The sequence below is a fragment of the Olea europaea genome, unplaced genomic scaffold (assembly GCF_002742605.1).
Source record: "Olea europaea var. sylvestris unplaced genomic scaffold, O_europaea_v1 scaffold1415, whole genome shotgun sequence".
NCBI lineage: Eukaryota > Viridiplantae > Streptophyta > Magnoliopsida > Lamiales > Oleaceae > Olea > Olea europaea.
In genome coordinates, this window is record NW_019231680.1 from 125,242 (window position 1) to 137,391 (window position 12,150).

The 12,150-nt window shown below is 31.1% G+C and overlaps 1 protein-coding gene across 4 annotated transcripts; it reads left to right on the forward strand.

The window, feature by feature from the left end:
• Window positions 1-2,846: 2,846 nt before the first annotated feature.
• On the forward strand, window positions 2,847-7,242 carry LOC111375782 (beta-glucuronosyltransferase GlcAT14A-like). Of its 4 annotated transcripts, none has more exons than XM_022998668.1 (5): window positions 2,847-4,426; window positions 6,073-6,148; window positions 6,241-6,356; window positions 6,595-6,676; window positions 6,763-6,897. In XM_022998668.1, exons 1-5 carry the CDS (start codon window positions 3,826-3,828, stop codon window positions 6,767-6,769), a joined length of 882 nt encoding a protein of 293 aa, XP_022854436.1. In that variant the 5' UTR covers window positions 2,847-3,825; the 3' UTR covers window positions 6,770-6,897. The 4 variants fall into 4 exon arrangements, with proteins under 4 accessions (XP_022854436.1, XP_022854434.1, XP_022854435.1 ...); XM_022998666.1 differs by having other exon boundaries at window positions 2,849-3,455; window positions 3,568-4,426; window positions 6,595-7,242; XM_022998667.1 differs by having other exon boundaries at window positions 2,849-3,455; window positions 3,705-4,426; window positions 6,595-7,242.
• The last annotated feature ends 4,908 nt before the right edge of the window (window positions 7,243-12,150 follow it).

Genomic DNA, 12,150 nt, shown 5'->3' on the forward strand with positions numbered 1-12,150 from the left:
TTTTTGATATTTGTTTGGCTTTACTTTATATGAAAATTGTCAATTAAAGGGATAAAATTTATTGGTATTGGGAATAGAATTTGTTTCCATTGCAAAAAAAAAATAAAAAAAAAATCTATCTTTTGGTGTTTGTTTGACTTTGTTTTACATGAAAATTGTCAATTAAAGAATTTTTTTTTTTACAATAATTCTTAGAATTTGTTTTTATTGTCAAAAAAATATTAAAAAAAAAAAGAAAAAAAAAAGAACCCGAACATTAGCCTAGAAAATGAAAAACCTGCTCAACCATGGGAATTGAAATTCCTTATGTTCGTGGAATTGAGGGTCACGTGGGTGAAAGTGAGAAAACCAATTGCCTAGAAATTATTACCTATCAAACATGCAAAAACTTGAAAAATGATGGGAAAATTTCCATTTTTCATGGAAAATATGGTACATCAAATAGGGCCTAAGAGCATTTTCATCATCACACTTCAAAAAGAATTTTAAAAGTACTAATTTTAAGATCGACACACATTTTTAATCGATAATCATCATCGTCTAATTTATCGAAAAAAATTTCTCTCAATAAAAAATTCCATGGATGGGATGTTTTTTAAAAGTGTGAACTCATGAATTAGTTTCCTGAATTTATTATTCAAAGTAGATGTTTGAAAAATCGTTTATGGGGTCAAATATAGGAGTTTTGACATTTGGCAATCGATAAAAATAAATAAAATAAAAATAAAGGGGTCTAATAGTAAATATCAAACCAATTTACATAACCATTTTTTTGTTGTCATAAATTTACATAATTTGGATACATAAGAAAGTGAAAATTTGTACCTTACCCAACAAATTATTAAGAAAGCTAAAAAAGGGGAAAAAATGTCTATTAATAATTCAAAAATTGGAGGATCCTTATAGTCTTCGGAGTGAATTGAATATCCTGTAAAATGGGTTGAAGAATTCTCTCCTATTCCCGTAGAATTAATTTTCACAATATGACGATTAGGAAGAATGGCCCTTGGCCTCGACCCCTATCTCGACATATACCGTACTCTTAGGTCGCATTGGTTTTGGAATTGAGGTCTTATTGTTTATTGGCTCAAGGTCGAAAAGTTGAACGCAAGGGACTAGTCAATTCATCAACCAAAGAGTCCATCTCCTGAGTTGCCCTAATTGCAAAAACCTAATCAACATTACCTGTTATGCTATTTAATCTATTTCGTTGTTTACCTAACATGTCACACGTCCTATGATTTTATTTATTTTTAAATCAAAAAATAAGTTCAAATTCAAACAATATTTTAAACACAAATTAATTAAATTTTCCCCATTTTAAGTAGTTACAAATATATTTGTAAATTAACACCTAACCAGGAGTTTGGACATTGGCAAATTCTTCTAGTTCTTGAATTAATCTTTATATTTTTTTATCTTTTATTTTTTATTTACATGGGATTGGGAGGCATCTGAGCCTGAATTCTAAATTTAAAAGTAGAACGTGGAAGCCATTAAACGGGGTTCATCTTACTTTGAGTGAAATTTGATTCTACTCACTCAAATTTTCCTGTTAGTTGCATTTTAGTTTAGTCATCAATAATGATCCTGTCACGACTCACGATCGTGACATTTAGTATCCTATTTTAGGCGACATATATATTTCTTTATATGGATTTTTATTAGTGTTAGCCTCGTTATTTGGTCTTATAATTTTTGCAATATTATTTTTTAGAGAACATGTGATTAAAATAATCATACTACAGTGTCACTTTGATTGACAGATGTGTTGATATAATGTTACATGACAGTATATTATTGGACTTTTTAAACACCGTTATTATTTCCATCTACCTAGAAATCTATCAACCTTTATGTCACAATTCATTTGGCATGGTGGTTTAATCCGATTGAAAAAGAAGAAATTTATTTTTGATTTATGTGTAATATTATTTTATGAAAGATTATGTGGTTGAAAATAAGAGAGAGAAAAATTATAATGTGAAATAACGGAGGCTTAATTTGCCGTGCTGCCTGAACAACGATGTACATTTACATTTTTTTTACCACCATAATCGTGTTATTGAAACAATGTCCTATGTCTAATTTCTTTTGAAATCCAAGTAACCTAAATTTAGGTCCAAGCTTCTATGTTCCTTCCCAAACTTAGCCCCGGTTTAAGCTCCAACAAGTTTTTGAAAAAAAAAATGTATTTTATAATAGTGACTTTTAAAGAATGTATGGTTTAAAAAGAAGGAAATTTTTTGAATTTATGTATTATATTATTTTTATTGAATAACGTGTTGATAAAAAAAAGAGAGAAAAATACATTTTAAAAGTAATGGAACCTAGACATATAAGCTCAGTAGGGAAATATCAACTGGGTTAGTAATTGTATCACTAAACTTGATTTTTATTACCAATTTCACCATCCATCATATGCTTTCCAAATTTATTAAAAATGGTATAATCATACTCACTTTAAAATATACTTCTATATAATCGTTGTATAACATATCCACTAACAATTGCGCCACATCATAAAGGATTATCATAATTTTTATGTTATCACTTAGCGACTACAATAAAGATCTATTATGATATGACTATCAATTATTTTCATTCGATATAGGGGATAATAAGTAACTGACAAAAAATGATATAAAAATTGGAATTTAGTTACGTTCAGCAATTCAATTGAGATAAATTAGAACTAGTAAGTCAATTGAGGTTCAATGACTGCAAATGAAATTTATCATATTACAAGTAAAAGTCATCAACACAATTTTCGATTGTGAATTCGACCCGACTTTTACAAATTAAAATACGTGATTATCGTTCAATTGAGAAAATCTGTCTCCCACGGGTCACGGCGGAAAGAATACTAACCTGGGAATCCTCTAATGTTTTTAAGGTTTAAACTGAAACAATGGTCAAATTTGAAGAAGGAAAAGGAAAATAAAAATGAAAGAGAACGTTCGCCCACGCCTATCAGCAAAGTTGTTCTCAATTCTGTCAAATTATCGTACTTTGTCATCTATAAATATCATTACTCCAAATATTAACATCAATAGTTAATTGCAAACCCACAAATTAAGCAATCCTGTGCGGTTCTTCTCTTTCTTACCCTCTCAGGTCTGAACCCAGCAGATTTTATACTCTTTCCTTTTTGAATCTTGCAACAGCAGTAGTTTTTCTCCACCTTCTTATGTTTAACAGCCTCTCTTCTCTGTTTTTTCTTTCTCCAACCTTCGCACTATAAATGTTTAGAAAGTGAGCTTTTTGGAGATGCAAATCTGATTTTCTTGAATTTGCTCTGAGTCTTGATAAAAACCCATTTTCTAGAGTCTTAATTTAAGTTTTTTTGCCTTCCTTCTATAAAACCTTTAACTCTCGGGTTTAAGTGTGTCACGGATCTGAAGAAAGTGGAAGCTGCACATCTATTCATTGCATGTGGAAAATTCGACTCATAGGTTCGAATTTTTTTGCTCTTCATACTTCGCTTTATTCACAAACTTTCATCTTGTACCTTATTTCTATTCTCTTCTTTTCTGATTTATCCGTTTTGTATATATTCATATGTAGCTCTTCAAAAAACAGAGGAAAAAGAACTCAAAATAAAATAAAGTTGGTATCTTTTTGGCGGCGGAAATTTGTGGGCACTTAATAGGATTCTGTTCTGTTCCAAAATCTTGTACTTTCATTGTTTTTTTTTCACTCAGTAAATCTGGGCATCATTTTTCAATAAGATCAAGGATATGATTTGAGGATTGGCGCTTTAGTTTGCTCATTTCAAAAAATTGAGGTATTCTGATAGTTGGCGAGGACTGCTGAGTGCTGAGTATGAGGAAAAATGGTAATTATCATTCAGGAAGGATATTCAATGACAGAAGGTGGAAAATTCCGTTCTTTGTGAGTTTACTTGTGTCAATTACTCTATTTACTGCTACCATTTTTGGGTTATACTCTGCGTCTTATGGAAGAGATCAATTGCAAGTAGACATTGTTAAGTTTGAAAATTCTGAGGACTCGGATGGATACTTTGTGGAATCGGATCTAATGAAGTCTTTTAAATCAAGTAAGGTCTCAGAAATAGAGCCACCGAGATTTGCTTATCTCATTTCGGGTACAAAGGGCGATAGCCAGAGGATGATGAGGACATTGCAAGCGGTGTATCATCCGAGAAATCAGTATATTCTGCACATGGATCTTGAGGCTCCCCCACGGGAGAGGTTAAATTTGACTATGTCAGTGAAGAATGATCCAACATTTAGTGAAGTGGAGAATGTGCGTGTTATGTCGCAATCCAATTTGGTGACCTACAAAGGTCCTACTATGATTGCTTGTACCCTTCAAGCCATAGCGATTTTGTTGAAGGAGAGCTTGAATTGGGACTGGTTTATAAACCTAAGTGCTTCCGATTATCCTCTTATGACTCAAGACGGTCAGTTGACTACCCATTACTCTACTTAATTATTTGAAGTGGTGTTTATTATTATGTTTTATTGTTGATATCTTTTATGTTTACTTACTGTGAAAGATGTTCCCCTCATCTGTCCTATTCTGTCATTGAAAATGAAAATGATGAAATTATTCACATGGCATGTTGCTGCACAAGTGAAACAAGATACCGGAGTGGGTTTTAAACCATTTATCAGATTAGCATTATTCTGATGTCATGATTGTTATTGGCAAATAATTAATTTTATAATACACAGAGGCATGGATGAGATAGTAGTAAAGAATATAGACTTTTGATTTGCAAATTCTGCCCTTTTCGGGATTGGTGTCGTAGTAATGATATTTACTTTGAAAAGTTTCTTATTTTAAATGAATGCTTGGATTTTAGCTGTTGGGTGAAGTAATTATGTATAAGTTGAGTCATAGTATTATGATTGTGACGAAAGAATAATGTTGGGAACTTGAGCGAGGATGTGCTTGGGAAGAGTGAGATTCTTTCAATGCTCGGTTCCACCTTTTTGTAACTTGTTAAATTTTAAAAGCATTTATTGTTTCTTGAATTGTCACCTCTTGAACATTGGAAAACTAGAAATGTTCAAGGATGGAGATTATTGTTATCAATTCTAATCTCTCTGTCCTGTTACTTGGGGGAATGTTGACTGAAGTCTACGGATGTTTAGGTTTTATAAATGAGTGTTCTTGTATGAAAACTAATTTTCCTAGAAATAGCTCTGTATAAACTTGTTCCAACTTTCTCCAGTCATTTCTTGAGTTTTTTAGGCCCTGTTTGGCTTGTATAAAAATTAGATTTTAATAAAAATCAGTAAAATGTGTGGTTGAAAAGTTAAGGATTTTGTGAAATCTGTGGTTGAAAATGAGTTTAAGAAAAAAATGAGTTAAGAAATGGGTGGCCAAACATGGCTTATTAATTTTTGGGTGCCAGGGGTTGGGGGATGGGGACTGATTAATTTTTGAGTATCTTTAGCATGTAAACTCTGAAGAGAGCTATTCTCTCTAAAACTTCACAATGCCACAATTAGGTGACCTTGGAAAATGAACTTTAGACATAACACGTCCTCTATGGTGTCACACATGATTTATTCTTTCTGGACTAGGTGCCTATCACATTAGTTGATAAATTCAAATCCAATATAGATAATATAATCCCACAATTATATAATCCAAAACAACAAAACTGATACTGATCCGCTGGTGATCTCAATCTTATATGAACGGACATAATTGTGAATATTTGATCATTGAAATAAAAAATTAAGAATGCAATGTTTTGATCATTGATATTCTTATGAAGAGCTTGTTATCTCTATTTTCATTGGTCAAACTTTTTCGAATGTGTTTCGTGCCATCGTAAATTAATGTAAGTATTTTATAGAAATTTATGATGCTTTGATCTATTCTTTGAATCCAATCCTAGGAAGTCCAGATTATTGCAGACCCACTTTCTGCATTGAGTCAGGAACTTTTCTGAAGGAAATCTTCGCTAAACTTTATTGACAGTATAGTGTTGAAATAAATTTTGATAGTTTTAACTGTTTATTGTAAAAAGAAAAGAATGATACTTTCTTGATGTCTATACTTCTTGCTATGACGATCTAACTAACTGTGCAGATATGTTATTCGTTTTCTCCAATCTGTCTCGAAATCTCAATTTCATTGAGCACACACAGATTTATGGGTGGAAACTGTAAGTACCTGTATACAATGAAAAACGAGCAATAGTGCTTTTTTTTCAACCTAAAGGTTATCACAGTTTTTTTATTATGCTGATAATTCCAGGGACCAGAGAGCAAAGCCTGTCATAGTTGATCCGGGCCTCTACTTGTCTAAAAAATCTGAAATTGCATGGACTTCTCAACGTCGGTCAATTCCAACATCTTTTAAGTTGTTTACTGGTGAGTTTCTTATCCCAGTTAAGCCGAGGTTTAGTCGTGGAGTAAAGAAAGGCATTTAGTGCATGTCGATAGTATATTAAAAAAAAAAAAAAAGGTTTCTTCTTTTTCTTCCATAATATTGTCCATTATAGATAAGTGACATAGTGGGCAGCTGGTAATGGGACTCAATAAACACATGATCTAAATGATACTGCACGCTGATTGCAAGCATTAATCTTATTCTTTTCTTTAATTGCAGGCTCTGCATGGGTGATTCTAACTCGCTCTTTTGTGGAATACTGCATATGGGGGTGGGATAACCTTCCCCGAACAATCCTCATGTATTATACAAATTTCATCTCTTCCCCTGAAGGATATTTTCACACTGTTATTTGCAATACTGAAGAGTTCCGTGGCACTGCTATAGGTCATGATCTCCACTACATTGCTTGGGACAATCCTCCTAAGCAGCACCCACGTTCATTAACAATCAAGGATCTCAGTAAAATGGTAAACAGCAGTGCCTCCTTTGCTCGGAAATTTCACAAGGACGATCCAGTTTTAGACAAGATCGATAAAGAGTTGCTTGGTCGAACAAATCGTTTTGCACCTGGGGCATGGTGTGTTGGGAGTTCGAAAAATGGGACCGATCCTTGCTTACTGCGAGGTAAAGATTCTGTGTTTAAGCCTGGTCCTGGTGCTGAGAGGTTGCAACAGCTAATTGCGAATCTGCTATCTGAAGATTTTCGTAGTAAGCAGTGCCATACACAGTGAGGGTAAAAAAATGAACCAACCTTTATATCAAGAGCATAGCTTAAGGTAATGGCTTTTTGAGAAGCTGTTTGCAATTTTTTGCAGCAAGTAGTTGTTCTCTCACTCACAGGGGAAAGTTTGGATAGTTCAACTGTAAATTACTTCTTTAATAGAATGCAGCATCAATGTAAAAATTTCAGATTTTTTTCCTTCAAGAAATCAATTCTGTATCCACCCTTCATGTAATATCCTGAACTTACGTAAATTATATATTTGAGGTATAAATGTAAGTTTTGAAAATTTAGGGTAACTTTGCCAGTTTACCATTTGTTAGGGACATTGTGCTAATATTTCTAAAAATTGGAAATACGAGTTTCACACGAAATTATAATTTAATATTAATTTTGAGTTTCTATTCAATCATTATCGAATTATTTGATATAAAAATGTTTAGAATTTTTTTTTTTTTTTTTTTTTTTTTTTTTTTTTTTTTGGGGGTAGTGTTGGATCAGCTGTAGGGGTCGTAAGTCATGCATTGAACCAAACTTGGATTTTTTCTCTACGAGCCAAGTTGGTTTGGCCATTTCTTGACTAGTTTTTGGCTTATTTTACTAATTTCTTTAAAAAAAATAAACTCAACTCGACCCGGCCCCGACCCATAGTCTCCCCAATCGTCCCATACAAGATTGACACGCTATGGGGACAAGATCCGACATGTTTGGCTTCATGATGCGTTCACCATATATATACCTCTGGCCATAGACATGCTCAATTAGTATATGATTGACTTTATTACAATCATGATAATGCAGCATAGGTAGCACTGGATTGTCTAGGGTGAAAATGGCACAATTCATTTTTGTCACAGCCCAACTTGCCTTTGATATGACTATTCTTTTGGCTGAGTTGGGATTTATTGTTATAGATTAATTAACTTTTTGACATCCAATTACATCAACTGTTGTTAGTAAATGAGAGAATACTTCACTTTAAAGATAATGTGATTTGTGGTGTACTGGATTGCGTATTTATCTTTTAATATGATGGAGAACATCAAATCTCAACTCTCCGTGTATCTTCCTCTTTGCTAGCAAGAAATTATTTCTAAATATTCACATTTAATGGAGAAGATCAAATCTTAACCTTTCTTGTGTCTACACTCTTGTGATGGGCCAACCACATACAAAATTAAAACAATAACTTTATTTGCAGTCGCTCACTACTGTAATTGTCCTATAAGACATACATGTGATAGGGTTAATGATTTGATGCATGAAACAATAAAAAATTATCACATTAATCTATCAAATCACCATCCACCACATGTATGTCACGTAAATCGACTATGGTAATAAGCGACTGCAAATTGTATTATATTTAATTTGCCCTCATTTCATATTTTATTAATAGTAATCTCTAAATTTTATTTTAATTTCCATTTTATTATTTAAATTTTATTACTTACTAATTTATATAATTAAATATATAGGTCCCGTTTGTTTCTCATTTTTTGGTTAAAAAAAAATGAAAAATATGACCGTTATCGAACATATTAGGCCACCATATTTGATTTTCTCTCTTTTGTGTGAATTCTATAACGACTATTTTTTTCATTCTCATTCTTATAAAAATGTGAATCAAACGAGGGCATAATTTAACAAACTTTAAAATCAATTTCTGCATTGTATATCAAAATTTTAGAATGTTTATTGCATGACACTAGTTCAAATGGAAGCGAAGATAAGCGTTTGGAAAATGCTACTCGTAATTTTTTAACAGATGGGATTATAAATGTTAGCTCAACGCCTCAACATTATGTAAATTAAGTGATAAACCAACTTGTACAAGTAGCATTTCCTTTAGCCCAATTGTTAACATTTTCAAGTTGTGAAATTAAACATATAACATCCCCTGTTTTTCAAATATATTAAGAAAAATTTTAAGTACTAAATTGTAGAAGCATGGAAATAATTTCTGTAATTGATGTTCAAAATTATCAGGGGTGGAGCTAGGAGGGACAAAAATAAAATTTCTTACCGAACTGATACATAAAAAAAAAAAAAAAAAAATTCCAATCAATTTTTTTTTTAATCTTAAAAAGGTTAATTGATGTATAAAAAATTGCGTTAACATTTTTATTTGTTAAGAAAAATATGTTTATGTATCAAAATTATATTGAAAGATAACAAATCTTCTTTAACAAGAACTTCACAATCAAATCTATCTAAAAATTAGAATATTGATATGAAAGTTTGAACATTCCAACTTGGAGCATATATAAATAGATGAAAATTTAATGCTATAGTTGGTCTACCTACTTTTATGAAAGCTACGCAAATGTTGGCAATCAAAGAGAGAAAACTTAAATTGGAGAGGGAACTAAAAAAGAGAACTTAAATAAGAAAAGAAAGAAATAAACAAATGAAAATAAGTGATGAATAAAAGGAGAAAGTTCTTATAATGAAGGGTCTGTTTGATTGTAAAAATGAAATTTGTGTGGAAAGAAAACAAATTTTAGGAAATTGAATTGCCTAAAAATTATTTTTCTGAGAATTGCCAATTTATTGTATTTGATTGGTATTATTTTTACATGGAAAATATTGAAATAAAAATATTTTTTGATATTTGTTTGGCTTTACTTTATATGAAAATTGTCAATTAAAGGGATAAAATTTATTGGTATTGGGAATAGAATTTGTTTCCATTGCAAAAAAAAAATAAAAAAAAAATCTATCTTTTGGTGTTTGTTTGACTTTGTTTTACATGAAAATTGTCAATTAAAGAATTTTTTTTTTTACAATAATTCTTAGAATTTGTTTTTATTGTCAAAAAAATATTAAAAAAAAAAAGAAAAAAAAAAGAACCCGAACATTAGCCTAAAAAATGAAAAACCTGCTCAACCATGGGAATTGAAATTCCTTATGTTCGTGGAATTGAGGGTCACGTGGGTGAAAGTGAGAAAACCAATTGCCTAGAAATTATTACCTATCAAACATGCAAAAACTTGAAAAATGATGGGAAAATTTCCATTTTTCATGGAAAATATGGTACATCAAATAGGGCCTAAGAGCATTTTCATCATCACACTTCAAAAAGAATTTTAAAAGTACTAATTTTAAGATCGACACACATTTTTAATCGATAATCATCATCGTCTAATTTATCGAAAAAAATTTCTCTCAATAAAAAATTCCATGGATGGGATGTTTTTTAAAAGTGTGAACTCATGAATTAGTTTCCTGAATTTATTATTCAAAGTAGATGTTTGAAAAATCGTTTATGGGGTCAAATATAGGAGTTTTGACATTTGGCAATCGATAAAAATAAATAAAATAAAAATAAAGGGGTCTAATAGTAAATATCAAACCAATTTACATAACCATTTTTTTGTTGTCATAAATTTACATAATTTGGATACATAAGAAAGTGAAAATTTGTACCTTACCCAACAAATTATTAAGAAAGCTAAAAAAGGGGAAAAAATGTCTATTAATAATTCAAAAATTGGAGGATCCTTATAGTCTTCGGAGTGAATTGAATATCCTGTAAAATGGGTTGAAGAATTCTCTCCTATTCCCGTAGAATTAATTTTCACAATATGACGATTAGGAAGAATGGCCCTTGGCCTCGACCCCTATCTCGACATATACCGTACTCTTAGGTCGCATTGGTTTTGGAATTGAGGTCTTATTGTTTATTGGCTCAAGGTCGAAAAGTTGAACGCAAGGGACTAGTCAATTCATCAACCAAAGAGTCCATCTCCTGAGTTGCCCTAATTGCAAAAACCTAATCAACATTACCTGTTATGCTATTTAATCTATTTCGTTGTTTACCTAACATGTCACACGTCCTATGATTTTATTTATTTTTAAATCAAAAAATAAGTTCAAATTCAAACAATATTTTAAACACAAATTAATTAAATTTTCCCCATTTTAAGTAGTTACAAATATATTTGTAAATTAACACCTAACCAGGAGTTTGGACATTGGCAAATTCTTCTAGTTCTTGAATTAATCTTTATATTTTTTTATCTTTTATTTTTTATTTACATGGGATTGGGAGGCATCTGAGCCTGAATTCTAAATTTAAAAGTAGAACGTGGAAGCCATTAAACGGGGTTCATCTTACTTTGAGTGAAATTTGATTCTACTCACTCAAATTTTCCTGTTAGTTGCATTTTAGTTTAGTCATCAATAATGATCCTGTCACGACTCACGATCGTGACATTTAGTATCCTATTTTAGGCGACATATATATTTCTTTATATGGATTTTTATTAGTGTTAGCCTCGTTATTTGGTCTTATAATTTTTGCAATATTATTTTTTAGAGAACATGTGATTAAAATAATCATACTACAGTGTCACTTTGATTGACAGATGTGTTGATATAATGTTACATGACAGTATATTATTGGACTTTCTAAACACCGTTATTATTTCCATCTACCTAGAAATCTATCAACCTTTATGTCACAATTCATTTGGCATGGTGGTTTAATCCGATTGAAAAAGAAGAAATTTATTTTTGATTTATGTGTAATATTATTTTATGAAAGATTATGTGGTTGAAAATAAGAGAGAGAAAAATTATAATGTGAAATAACGGAGGCTTAATTTGCCGTGCTGCCTGAACAACGATGTACATTTACATTTTTTTTACCACCATAATCGTGTTATTGAAACAATGTCCTATGTCTAATTTCTTTTGAAATCCAAGTAACCTAAATTTAGGTCCAAGCTTCTATGTTCCTTCCCAAACTTAGCCCCGGTTTAAGCTCCAACAAGTTTTTGAAAAAAAAAATGTATTTTATAATAGTGACTTTTAAAGAATGTATGGTTTAAAAAGAAGGAAATTTTTTGAATTTATGTATTATATTATTTTTATTGAATAACGTGTTGATAAAAAAAAAGAGAGAGAAATACATTTTAAAAGTAATGGAACCTAGATATATAAGCTCAGTAGGGAAATATCAACTGGGTTAGTAATTGTATCACTAAACTTGATTTTTATTACCAATTTCACCATCCATCATATGCTTTCCAAATTTATTAAAAATG